Source organism: Trachemys scripta, chromosome 10 (assembly GCF_013100865.1).
Source record: "Trachemys scripta elegans isolate TJP31775 chromosome 10, CAS_Tse_1.0, whole genome shotgun sequence".
Classification (NCBI taxonomy): Eukaryota; Metazoa; Chordata; order Testudines; family Emydidae; genus Trachemys; species Trachemys scripta.
The window spans coordinates 6,756,358-6,769,374 of NC_048307.1; the positions used below are offsets into that span (position 1 = coordinate 6,756,358).

Consider the following 13,017-nt stretch of genomic DNA (forward strand, 5'->3'; position numbering starts at 1 on the left):
TGAAATGGCATTTACAAGGGAAGAGGATTCTGAGTCAAACTATTCTGTCTCCAAACTGTTAAAAGTTAAGTTTATTAGTCTGTACATGATCACCTGCAAAACAAGAGTTGACTTGAGATTGCTCAGGAAAGAGGAAGAGCTCAGGCTGCCTTTATGCATCACAGCAGAAGAGGGCATACAAGCTTACTTTAAAGTCCTTTGGCATTCAACGTGCAGCTTGCCTGTACCTCTGAAAACTCCCCCTCCCCCCGGGTAGCTAGTGGAGCTGTTTCAAAGACAACCTTGACTTCCCTTTCCTTAGCAGGCACTGCAAATAAAGCTCTAGAAATACACAAACAGGAATCCCTTTGTCAGTACAGAGAAGAGGCTGAAGGTTCAGCAGCCAGAGGGAAAGAAGCAAAAATGCGTGCTAGATGGGACTTTAGTCCAAGAAGCTGATCCGATCAGTTATAGGTAGTCCTGGTCACATGTTACTCCCCAGTTCCCGGGGTGAGCACATCTCAGTTCTTCCCCAGAGAGCCAGTCCCATTTTAAAATGCTCAAGGATGAGGGCATGGGAAGTATCCTTCCTCAAACTGATTTACAGCAGCTTCCCCCCCTTCAGACAACGTTGCAGTAATCCTCCTGGGATCAGGACAAAATACAAAGTAAGGTTAACAGAAATACTACGTCACATGTTCCATTTTACTTCTCTGTCTTTCACTCCTACTGGTAGGAGCAGCTGTGACCTAAAAATACATCCTGGCCCTGCTGGCTAAAATCGAAGGATTGAGAGGCTTCGTAGGGCTGGCTGAATACTGGAGCAGAACTTTAGTCAGCACTATCATAACTACAGTGGCAGTAAACTGGCTGCAGCCTGTTCAACCCACAGAAGCAAGGCCCTCCTGCTTACTGCCACACAGCTAAAACATTAGCAGCATGATCTCCTATCACTTTCACCGCACAACAAAGAGTGTGGTTTAAAGGTAGCGTCCCTATTTGGCCAGTTGAGTACTTCAATTGTCAGAGCACTGTTTTGAAACTCTAGTAGCACGTACAGGAATCTTGTTCTCCAGGAAAACGAAGGCAGCAAGAAATGCCTTTTACGCTATAGCTGATCATGAAATAGAATTAAAGGCCTGAGCCCCTCAACTCGTGAACTGCCATTTCCTGAGCGAAATCTCCCCTCAGTGTGAAAGTTGTGTAGGGGCTGGAGGAAAGTGAGAGAGTTGTACTATCTTTAAAGCAACGGGGAGTCATCATCTGGTAGCGAAGACCATAAGTACCTGGATAGGCAGAGCAAATGCAGTTATCCAAACACAAGAGACCCATTCCGCAGTGAGATTTTATTCTTGTCACTAACATTTGGAACATGGTTTAGTGCCTACAGATCAAGTAGTCTTCAGATTGAGGGAATCACAGTGCACAGAGAAATAGATTATTCTCCCCCCCACACACACACCCCCAAACACAAAATACCATCTCCGCAAAGAAAACTAAACACCAGTCGCTACTCACATTAAAAGGCTGCAGGTTTATTTTCCACCCATCGTGTGCAAAATAGGCATGGTTCTTAATTCATGAGAACAGTCAGAAAACATATTTCTAGTATCTGAACTAGAGCTGGTACCAAAGTAAATCTCTCAGCAGCACTATAAAACCAACTCATTCTTAACAGGAAGACAAACATAAAATCACTTCAGCTCTTGCTAACAGAAGCCTTCTGATTAAAGCATTGTCCCCATCCTGCCCCTTTCTGGGGGTAAGCAGTCTTATTGATTACCGAGAAGGGGCAGGATATCTAGATAGAAGCAACACATGCATAACACTTGAATCTGAAAAGCTGGAGTGGGGACTGTCAACATGATTCATTTTAAAGCAGAGGGGGACGTGGGTACGACAGCAGTAGGTCCAGCACTGTTCTACCTTGCAGCCATGCGACAGTCTTTTGTGTGTCCACAGCTGTAGGACCCATCTCTCTCCCTCAGTCACCACCACCCTTAATCCCGCCGTGGAGCCCCTGCTGAAGTGCATAAGGGAGAGTTAAAACATAAAAAGACTCCCAATCGGGTACTGAACCCCTAGTATTAGAGCTCACATTAACAGAACGAGCAACACCAGTTAGATTTAGCTTGTCCTGTTGGGAACTACATTAGTAACACTGAAAGTGCGTCAGGAAAAAGCAGATGGGATTTGATTGGCTATGGCAATATCCTGTGGTGCATAATCAGTTTCAACTGATCCTCTCCTCAGCCCTGTCCCTTCATGCTGCCAAAGTCCTGGGTTTGCAAATTCATACCAGGTTCCAACACCACCCTCTTATAAGTTTAGAGTCTGACACTTGAACAGTGGATTTTGTGCTCGTGAAAGGGGCTGGATTGAGAGCCCTGAAGACAAGTCCAGTTTATACACAGTCCAGGTACAGTACAAGCAGCGGCAGTGTAAGGTTCCCCACACTCACCAGTGAGGGTCTGGTCTGGAGGGACTACCTCCAGGAACAAGGGGAAGTTCAGTTTCCAGGCCCATTCAATCCTGGGCCGCCTCATGCTATCGTTTCAACCGTGACGGCAGTTTGGTAGGGACAGGACGGAGACCAAACTCACTTCAACCAGGCCTCACCACTCAATAGATGATACCTGACTTCTCATGACTACAGCCATGGGCTGGATTGGAAGTGGCGAGACCTGGTGGTGATGGGCTCCAGATCCCATTTCCCATCCCTTTACTCAGGCACCTTGTGTCGAAAAAGTGACTACTTTGTTCACTAAGTGCAAGGATTTCCTGGTAGCAACTAGGAAGTGAGAAGCTTTGCAATCCACTCAGCTTAGAGAAGTGGATGCAGAGACGCGCAAAAAACCTACAATCAGGAACTCCCAGGCTAGCAATTCATTTATCCGCCTGTTGCAGGAACAAGAGGTCTGGCTGAGACACAGCACTGTAGAGTGCATACCCCATCTCATCTATCTCCTCCTCCAGCAGCTCGCAGAACAAGTTAATCTGACTGTTGAAATAGCAGGGGAGGAAGCCTGTCTCCAGGTAGCCAACCAACGCTTCAAGCACGTGCTGGAACCTCGCAGCCAGGGCTTCCTCTGCCCAGTCTGATTCACTTTCACTCAGGTGGAGGAGGACATGAGTCAGGTGGCTGCCAGTCAGTTTGCTCAAGAAGGGATGATTTTTACAGACGCCTTTTAGGATTTTGAGGCAGCATTGCCTGGCTCCAGAGTCTGCAGCATCCAGATCTTTAAGCTTGGAGACCTCGGACCTATAAAAGCTTTGTCGCCAGAGGTTTTCCACTAGTCCTTTTGGAGGCTTGGCAAGAAGAACCTTACCCCCAGCTTCTGTCACTGGGCAGAGGGTTATGTTCAGCTGGGTCTCGTAATGCGTAACCTCCAACTTCAGCTCCTCGGAAGCCATCACGGGTCGGATGAGGCACTCCAACATGCTGCCTATGGCAGGCCAGTTGACAGAGGCCACCAGCATTTTATGGAGCGCCTCATTGATCACGTTGGAGGAGAGGTACCTGCCCACTATGAACCTGTCCCAAGGGCTGCTCCCGCGAGGGAAGTACTCCAGGTCAGTCCGCCTGATCATCCAGAACTGGGGATCTTTTACGATGGTGTCCTCCCCTGGGATGAGGCTCCAGAGCGTGGTTTCAAATACCAAGGGCAGCATGAAGCAGACATGGTCGGCAGCAACAACCTGGAGGTCATCGCAGAGGGAACCACTGAGGAACATGCTGCCGAAAGGCAGTTCTGGGCACTTGTTTTGCAGGAAGCTCTGCAGTTCAATGCAGATGTCCTTTGCCAGCTGCTTACCAAGGGCCACGTCCGATTCCGGGATGGTGACGTGGTTTCTGTAGTAAGAGAGGAGTTTCTCCTGGAATGTGAGACAAAGCAGAGTCCTGGATTCTACTTGGGGAGTCTCCAGGGAGGTGGGATGGCCATGAGTCTCGGCGGCTGGGAAGGAAATAGAGATACATTAGAGTCAGTGCTTCCAGAGGGGGCACTGCAAGTACAAAAAATAACGATCATCATCATCAGAGCTGGAGACCAAATCTGTACTCAGATCAGCAGCAGCACGAGCAGTGGCAGTGCCAGCTTCCCCCATGCAAGCTGCATCGGACCCTGACCTGGAAGGATCCTCAAGACTTCAGCTTGATATCCAGGGTCATCCAATCCTTGGCCTCTCAGCGGAGATGGCCAGCAAAGTATCGGTGAATGCTTTCACTCAAAGATCACAACTAAGCCCTACAACCATGCTGGGACAGGGATTACCCTCACAGGTCAGACTGAAAAGCCACAGTAGGAAAGACTTCATGACTTGCCCTGGGTCATCAATTCAGTGCCAAAGCTGGAAATGAGACCCAGGTCTCCTGACCCAATCTGGTCCTTTAGAGACTCAGGGTACGTCTGCCTGCCATAAGAGACGTGCAGCTGGCTTGGCTGACTGGGCTCAGGCTACGTGCAGCGTAGACGCTTGGGCTCGACCTGCAGGCTGGGCTCTGGGACCCCAGGGGCGGGGGGGACGGGGACGGACGGTCTCTGAGCCCGAACCTCTACTCTGCAATTTGCTAGCCCTGTGAGCCTGGGTCAGCCTGCCTGTAGGTCTTTTATCACAGCACAGACGTCTCCTCACCGTCACAAGGAGGGTGCTCTACCGTGGTGGCTTTGATTGAGGCAGACCCCCACACCCCATTATAAACTGGACTAAAACCACCACACAAGTTCTTGGGGGCAGTCACTGACTGGTCTGTGTTTGTACAGCACCCAGACAAGGGGCTGTGATGGGGCTCCTCCAGGCTACACTACTACGAGTAATCGATGGAAGCCAATGCCGACGCGGAAGCAGTGACTTGCAATCACTGCCAGACGGGCTGGCTTTGAACAGGCACCTAGATGAGAAGAGCTCCGCGTTCCAGGACCACGGTCTGCTTGATACAGCAGAGTATCTTAATCTCTACCCTGACTACCTGGCTGATGTTCCAAGCAGTCTAGACCAGCCTCCCACAATCCAGCCAGCTTTCCCATTTCTGGATTAAAATACGCCCTACCTGGTCTAGATGGCAAACAGACTCAGGAGTGAGTGTAACCATCTCTGCCCGCTAAAGTGATGTGGAACCAGCTGTGAACTGTCTCATCAGCTACCCACTAGCCAGCCAACCGTGTGGAACATAGTGGGCCAAATTAACACTGGTGTAACACCCCGATGCCAAGCAAGGAGCCCACAGAGACAAGCTGTGGCTAGCTGGAAAGGGCAGGCAAGGACTGGTCCCACAACAGGAGACAGAATGAGTTCCCCAGGAGCCAGAGGATGGAGGACTTCTCATATGGTCGTGTAGCATAGCATTACATAGGGAACAACGATCAGTACGAAAACAAGAGGTTGCCCGATGGCAGCAACACGCAGCCAACACCTGGGACAGGTGTTTTAACCCTGTCTAGAACTTGGGCACTAGGAGTAAGAAGACGCAGCATAGATCCTGACCTTGGGTAGGAAGGGTCGCAGATGGGGACAGCAGAGACTCGCTGAGGTCTGCCCGGCTTTGCTTCTTTGGAGGCTTCGGCACTGCCTTGATCAAGCTCAGATCTTGCCAGCTCTCCTCGATGGACTTCTGCTCTGCCTTAGTGTCGTCCTCGTCAGGCGAGCTGGTGGCTCGGTCTATCAACTGTGGGAGCAAATGGAAGAACAGAGGTTCACAACTGCATCACTGCTCTTACCAGCTATGATCTCCGACTGACTCACCCCAGCTCTGCTGCCAAAGCATCCATCCACCCACCCAGAAGTGGATTGCTCTGTAACAGTTGTATTTAGTTTTCATGTAAGTTTTTACTGCTCATGAAAGACGCTCAGCTGCCAGCACTACAAAGAATACAGACAACAAGCAGCACTGCAGTCCCGGCACACTGCCCCACGTCAGATGTGGAGGGAGCACGTCTAGACGTGCAGAGGGTAACATGAGGACAGGTACCATAGATTAATGGGTTCTGCAGACTGATGGGCTTGTTTCAGAGCTGCATCCACAGATCAGCTTTTCTTCCCCCTTGTGACTGTTACAAGGGATTTGCCGGGTCTTAGTCTAACTATAAGAAATTAAAATTTCCACGCCAGACGAACAGAGACTCTAGACAAATCACAGAGCGTTTCTGTCAAGGGTGAACATGGAGATACAGCGCCGTCTTTCCTCTCCCTTTGATTCCTTATCCTCAATCAGGAGGGATTAAAAAAAGGGATTAAAAAAAGATTTTCCTTATTTTAAATGAAAACGAGGATGATTTTTTAAAAAATAAATCGATTTAAAACTGGCAACCTATGTTAAGGCCTAAACTTCTTGTAAGCATTTAAATTAAATACCATAAATAATATTAAGCAGTACACATTTGCTGCCAAGTTTTAAAAAACATCAGTTCACTGCACTGATGGAAGTCTCTGGCCTAGAACCTAGAGCCAGAGTTTAATGAAGTGCTTAAGTGCTTTTGACAGCAGTAGCCTCTTCTACAGACTCAGAGAAAATATTTTCTTTATTTCAGTTTATTCAACTAGTTCAGTTCAATGATTAGTTCATTCAAAGATAAAACACCAATTGGAGCTGAAAAACCAGGAGAGCTTCAATCTATGGGCGAAAACTAGCTGTGAGAGGACCTAAAATCTTGAAGGATGCAGTGCCCAGAAATAATCAGTTCAAGTCACTAACTATAGTTAATACTTCTTTTGTTTAATACATCAGTTCATTTTAAACGCAAAACATGTATCCAGCATATTTAAGGTAGTTTTAGTTAATAAAAAATTTAAATGCTGGTTTTGTGCATTTTAATTGAATTTGAATGTCAATCCAAATGGGATTTGAATTTGATCCAAATAACAAGATGAATGCATCAGTCACCACTTTCTAACATAAAAAAATGTAAGTTATACCATATAATTGCATAAATAAATGTTTAGACACAATGTAGCCTCCTGGTTAGCAAAAAAAGAACCACCAACTATACCTAAACTGTAACAGCTATATTTAATTTCAAATCAACGTAAGAACATACAGTTACCAGTCAATGAAAACCAACCTTTCTTTAGGGAAATAACTAGATAGTACAAATGCAAAACAATTAGAATCAGACATTTAAATCTCTTTGATTGAAAACAATTCACCTTGTTCTAAATGAGAAAATCTTGCACTCTGTTTTTTTTGGTTGAGGAAACCAAAAGGTTCTTTTCCTTTTAACAGAAAGCCAAATCGCCTTCATAGGCAGAGTTCAGGGATATTTCAGTGTCCCAGGCTGGGAAGAATGATGGAGATAAGTCGTTATCTCTCCCTTTCCCCCTATAGTAATGCTCCTCCCTCAAAAAATACACTCAACAAGTTTTGTGATCTTTGATCACATGGGTATCACATGCACGGCTTCTACTGGCCCAGATCACAGACTCTACTTAGAGGAGGCCAAGGACTGTTTGGAAAGAGACACGTATGGAAAGTCTGCTGCACTGCTGTGGCTAGGGTGGTTTTGGGAAGGATGCATTGCTAGGTCTTATTCCTGTGCAATCTGGAAGTAGCGCTCTTTTGTTAATAAGGGACAGCTACTTCAGTTCCTGAAGTCCCAATGCACAAGTCACAGCTTGACAGTGAAAAGGACATTAGTCACTAGTCATGTTCCAGAGGGAACCCAGGCTTACCCGTTTCACCACCAGAGTTGCGATGGCCAGCACAGCAGCACCCCCCAACCCAAGCACCAGCCTGGCATTGGCCAACAGGAAGTCAACAGCACCGCCCAGCCCGTTGTCGTCCTGCCTCTTCCCCCTTTTATGAACCAGGTCAGCCATGTTCAACCTGCAGAAGAGAAAGAAATACGCAAGGTGAGGAGCCCGGGCTGGGGTCCAAAGCGGCTTTGTGGAACCATTTGAGGATACTGAAAATCAGGGAAATTTTTCACACAAGAGGATCTACTAATTTGTGGAACAGCCTCCCCAGGGAAGGGATGAATTAGGGTTGGAAGAGACCTTGGGATGTCATCTAGTCCAACCCCCTGCTCAAATCAGGACCAACCCCAACTAAATCATCCTAGCCAGGGCTGTGTCAAACCGGGCCTTAAAAACCTCTAAGGAAGGAGATTCCACCACCACCCTAGGGAACCTATTCCAGTGCTTCATCACCCTCCTAGTGAAAAAGTTTTTCCTAATAACCAACCTAAACCTCCCCCACTGCAACTTGAAACCTTTACTCCTTGTTCTGTCATCTGCCACCACTGAGAACAGCCGAGCTCCATCCTCTTTGGAACCCCCCCCTTCCTTTCAGGTAGTTGAAGGCGGCTATTAAATCCCCCCCTCGCTCTTCTCTTATGCAGACTAAATAAACCCAGTTCCCTCAGCCTCTCATAAATCATGTGCTCCAACCCCCTAATCATTTTCATTGCTCTCTGCTGGACTCTCCAATTTGTCCACATCCTTTCTGTAGCGGGGGAGAGGGAGCAAAACTGGACACAATACTCCAGATGTGGCCTCACCAGTGCCGAATAGAGAGGAATAATCACTTCCCTTGATCTGCTGGCAATGCTCCTACTAGTGCAACCCAATATGCCGTTAGCCTTCTTGGCAACAAGGGCACACTGTTGACTCCTAGCCAGCTTCTCGTCCACTGTAATCCCCAATGCAGCCAAATCTAGACTAGACAAAGCAAGGAACAGACCCAATAGATCTCTTTGGTCTTTGATAGCTTCTTCATACTCGCCTTCCTGGGTCTACATAATCGCACCTCCATCTCCCATCTAAGTTCCTCTTGCCCCCTGTCCTCATCAAAAACCTTCTTACCACTGTCAGCTCCATGCCCTCCCCCCGCCAAACCTGGAATTGCCTCCAAGTTGCTAGAACAGCCCCAATAACCAGCACTTGGTGATCAGAGGAGAAGTTCTCCATTTAACACGTTTCTGCTACAGTGAGAACATTGAGTCCTCTATAGGTTACTGAACCCAGTCCTGGAAACGTGACAGGGACGGGAGAGAGATCATTAAACAAAGATGGATGCTAACGGATGCCCTCCCCTGTTTCTCTTACACTGAGAAAGGGAATTTTTTGGTGCAACAGGATTTTCAGACTCTTGTAATGGAAAATTAACTGAGACCGAGATGGGCTCAAATTCAGTTTCTAGACCAGATCTTTGCTCTGAGACGGTAGTTAGAGCAGGGGGCTGGGACAGGACTCCAGCCCACTAGTGACTCGTTGCAGTACCACGATCCCAGGACCTCTGTGACTCGGTTTACCCAGAGGTATGTTGTCAAGGGCTTTTAGCGCTCCAGCCGAAGGGAAGTAGGCAATTACAGAGTCTCATTATAAAGCAGTGGCCAAAGCCTAGACAGGACTCCCTTAAAGATACAGTGCAGGGAGATTGTCTAAGATTGCTCAAGCCGCCCAAAGTCCATTCAAGATAAAGGCACCTCACGCTGCCCTTTACATGGAGATTCTGCTTCCTTCAGCCAGTGAACAAAACAAGGGCGTGAGCTCCTCTGGCAGCACTAGCCATCAAGCAGCTGCCTTGTCCTATTTCCACCAGGCCCTATAGCCATGCCCTTTGTTTCACGTTGCAATCCTCCCCTTGCCAAGCTGCAGGACCACAGGGGCATTCTTCTCACCCCACAGAGGAGACCACCGCACACATCCCTTCACAGGCCAAGCACGACTTCTTTCCTACTGCTGCTTTGAAGCAGAAACGGGCCGCGACCGAATGATTAGATCCTGCAACACTGGGAGTGTACAAATCTGCCTAGACCTCCCCTCCCCTCGAGTTTGAAACCCACACAGCATCTGTGTCCATTCCTCACAGGGCAGGCACAGCTCACGAGTAATGAGCCCAATATGGCTCAGTTTCACTATGGGAACAGGAGATGCAAATCAACAGTTTATCAGGGGCTAGGATCTCAGGCTATTAAGGGCTCAAAATCTAGTTCCTGTTTCAGAACACAGGCACCACAGGGCAGCCTGCCCATCGCTTGGCGTTCTGGTGCCAAGCCACTCACTTTAGTACGCACCACCCGCACGAACAGGCAGTCACCGAATGCCAAGCGGGGCTGTGCTGGGAGCTGGTCTGTAAGTTCAAGCTCTCCGGTTTTTCCAATGAGTAATGGAATGGTTTTAAAGGGGCCCAACAGGGCAAACTCTAGATCAAGGAATCAACAAGGCTATGGACATGTAGCAGGCTCACCGAGGTAACGGTTAAAGAGTAGAACTGAGTCTATTAGTCCCTCAGACATACGGCATTTATGGAAGCGGGCAGCACGTCCCTGAATATGCTGGAGATTGTTTTCTACAGACAAGAAACAACAACGTTGTCCTATGCCTAAGGCCCAGAATGTCTCCCTCTCTGTTTGGAGATGATCTATCACAAGCTACACATGTCTGCACTGACGCGTTAACATGCAATTAACTTGCACTCTCCATGCAAAACCCCAGCACCACTCCAGCAGGCAAGTACCCCCCCCACCCGCTCCCCCAATCTGTCTACAGATTAAACAGGCACAGCCCTGGCTCAAATGGACACAACCATGTAAGTTGCAGAGCTAGCTACACCAGCCACCCTTCCTGCTCTAACCACTAGACTACACTTCCGCTGGGAACAGCGCAACCCACAGCAAACTCTGGTGGGTGGCTGCCCACAGCGGGACTGACAAGTGCAGAAGGTTTAAGACACCAGAGCAGGGGTCTCCAGGCAGGGCACGCCACCTCTGCTAGCTCACAGCCCCAGAGCCACCTGAGCATGGCCGCTGTCACTCTGCTTGGCTGCCATTTTCAGCCAGACCAGCTCCCCATTCACACCCTGGGGTGCAGAGACCTACACAGGGGAGGGGTGAAAGGGTCACACCGCATTCCCCGGCCCCACTACACAGCAGGAGGCAGAGTCACCCCCACAACACCCACCCTGTAAGGCCCGATTCGGGTTGGCCCCACAGCTGTGGGCTCCTGTCCCCGCAGGGTGGGGGGGGGGGAGAGCGGGCAGCGTGGCTAGAAGCCAAAGTTGCCCCAGTCGGAGAGCGCTGGCGCAGCGGCAAAGCCAGGCTGGAAACGCTCACCCAGGGGGATCGGCCCGGCCTGAGAGCCAACGGGGCTCAACACCAGGTCCCAGGCGGGCCCGGATGCATGCTACAGAAACACAGCCCGGGCGGACGGGAAGCAGGAAAGCGCCCCCCTCTCCCCTGCGGTAACCGGACGCACCCGGTCCCCTACATCGGCCCGACCTACGCAGCTGCAGAGCAGGGACTCTGCTCCCGCCCCCACGTACCCCCCCTTGCTGTGTAAACCAACGGGTAGCGCGCACACAGCGGTCTAGATCACGCCCCCCCCCCGCGTCTCCTCCCCAGATCCAGATCACGGGGCCCCCGCTCTAGATCCACACACCCCACAGGCCTCCTTGAGCCCGGCCCCGGGGCGGGGCGCGACCGCGCTCACCTTGCGCAGCGAGCCCCGCTAGGTCAGGGCATGTCGAGGCGGATCCCGGCAGGGCCCGGGTCCCGGGGGCTGGAACACGCCTCGGCCGGTTCTCCTGCAGCCGCCCCGCAGCGAACGTTGGCGACCGTGAGATTCTGTCGGGCCGCGGCGGCCAATGGGAGCGCCCGCCCGTTGTCTCAGCGTTCCGAAATGGAACGACCGGTTGGGTTGCCAATCGCACCCCGCCCCTGCTGCCGGCTCGTCACACGTGGGCGGAACCTCGCCTTAAAGACACAGCGGGGCCAGGGCAGGGGTTGGGCACATGGGGCCGGGGGGGCTCAGTTTTAGCACAAGCAGATGGTCATGGTCCTACATACCGAGCTGACAGAGATTCGGGGGGGGGGGAAGTGCTGAGAACCCGCCCCGAGAGAGCCCCCCCACACACACACACACACTCATCCCTCATTCCTAAATTAGGGTTGCCACCTATTCAGGTTTTCCCAGGATCGTCTCTATTTTGAGGTCGCTGTCCAGGGAGTGGGAGATCTGTAAGGGTGTTCAGTACACACTGCTCAGAGGTGGCAACCGTAGCTTGCCCCAGTCACAGCCCAGGGGGAGCCCACTGTGCTGGGCGTGGTACAAACAGAACCAAAAGAGGGTCTCTGCCCCACAGGATCTGCAGATGAGACAAGATGCAGCAAGTGAATACAGACAGAAAGGGTGGAGGGAGCACAATGAGACAATTAGCATTGTTTTATGAATTAATATTTGTTAGTTATGGTTAATAACCTGTCTCCTTTTGCCCACAAAGACAGCCAGCGTGTGGTGCTGACAATTAAATACATTGAAATCAATTAAAACAACGGGGAGTCCGGTGGCACCTTAAAGACGAACAGATTTATTTGGCCATAAGCTTTCATGGGTAAAAAACCCACTTCATGAGCAGAGCCTAAGGCAGACCTTAAAGGCTGAGGCCCTACCTGCTCCATGTTGCTGTTGAAGAGAGGCCTAGAGTGGAGTAGGATTCTGCAGACTTAGGTTCTAGTCCCAGCTGGGTGACTTTGTGACAGCCCCTTGCCTCAGTTCCCCCTTCTGTGAAATGGGGCTAATGCTGCTGACCTTGTTTGTAAAGCACTTTGAGATCTGCTTGGTATTATTTTCCTAGCAGTAGATGTTCATCCCAGCGTCCTTCACAAATACATCCCCTCTCGTTCACCGATTGCTGCCCTTCACCCCAGAAATGGCTGCATTTCAGTAGTTTGGGGGGCGGTGGGGATCTTTCCCGAGAACGGGAGCTATAATAAAAATGAACAAAGCACCTCTAATGACTGCAAACAGCATGTATGAACAATAAGGCTGTAGGGTGTCATTAAAACATTCCACATCACACATGAAAACAGTGAGGTTGCATCACTAGCGTTCTCTTCTCACCATCACTGTTACGGGGGGCGGGGGGGGCTCTGCTGGGATACAGGAGGGTATGAGAAGCTATCTAAAAACCGTGCTCGGAGCAGCACAGCTAGAAGACTTCTCAGCTGTAGGCGAGAATGAACCGCAAAGGAGAATGGGGACAGATTTCCCCCCGGGACCAAATAAAGGGCGATTTGCACCAATGTGTGTGTCTGCACAAGACAG

At 50.0% G+C, this 13,017-nt stretch overlaps 1 protein-coding gene across 2 annotated transcripts; it reads right to left on the minus strand.

The window, feature by feature from the left end:
* Positions 1 to 1,306: 1,306 nt before the first annotated feature.
* Positions 1,307 to 11,612, minus strand: MIEF2 (mitochondrial elongation factor 2). Of its 2 annotated transcripts, none has more exons than XM_034783279.1 (4): positions 11,404 to 11,612; positions 7,645 to 7,798; positions 5,464 to 5,644; positions 1,307 to 3,935 (listed from the first exon to the last, which is right to left on the minus strand). In XM_034783279.1, the coding sequence occupies exons 2-4, from the start codon at positions 7,789 to 7,791 to the stop codon at positions 2,866 to 2,868; spliced, it is 1,398 nt and encodes a 465-aa protein (XP_034639170.1). In that variant the 5' UTR covers positions 7,792 to 7,798; positions 11,404 to 11,612; the 3' UTR covers positions 1,307 to 2,865. The 2 variants fall into 2 exon arrangements, with proteins under 2 accessions (XP_034639170.1, XP_034639171.1); XM_034783280.1 differs by lacking the exon at positions 11,404 to 11,612 and adding an exon at positions 11,028 to 11,193.
* Positions 11,613 to 13,017: the final 1,405 nt, after the last annotated feature.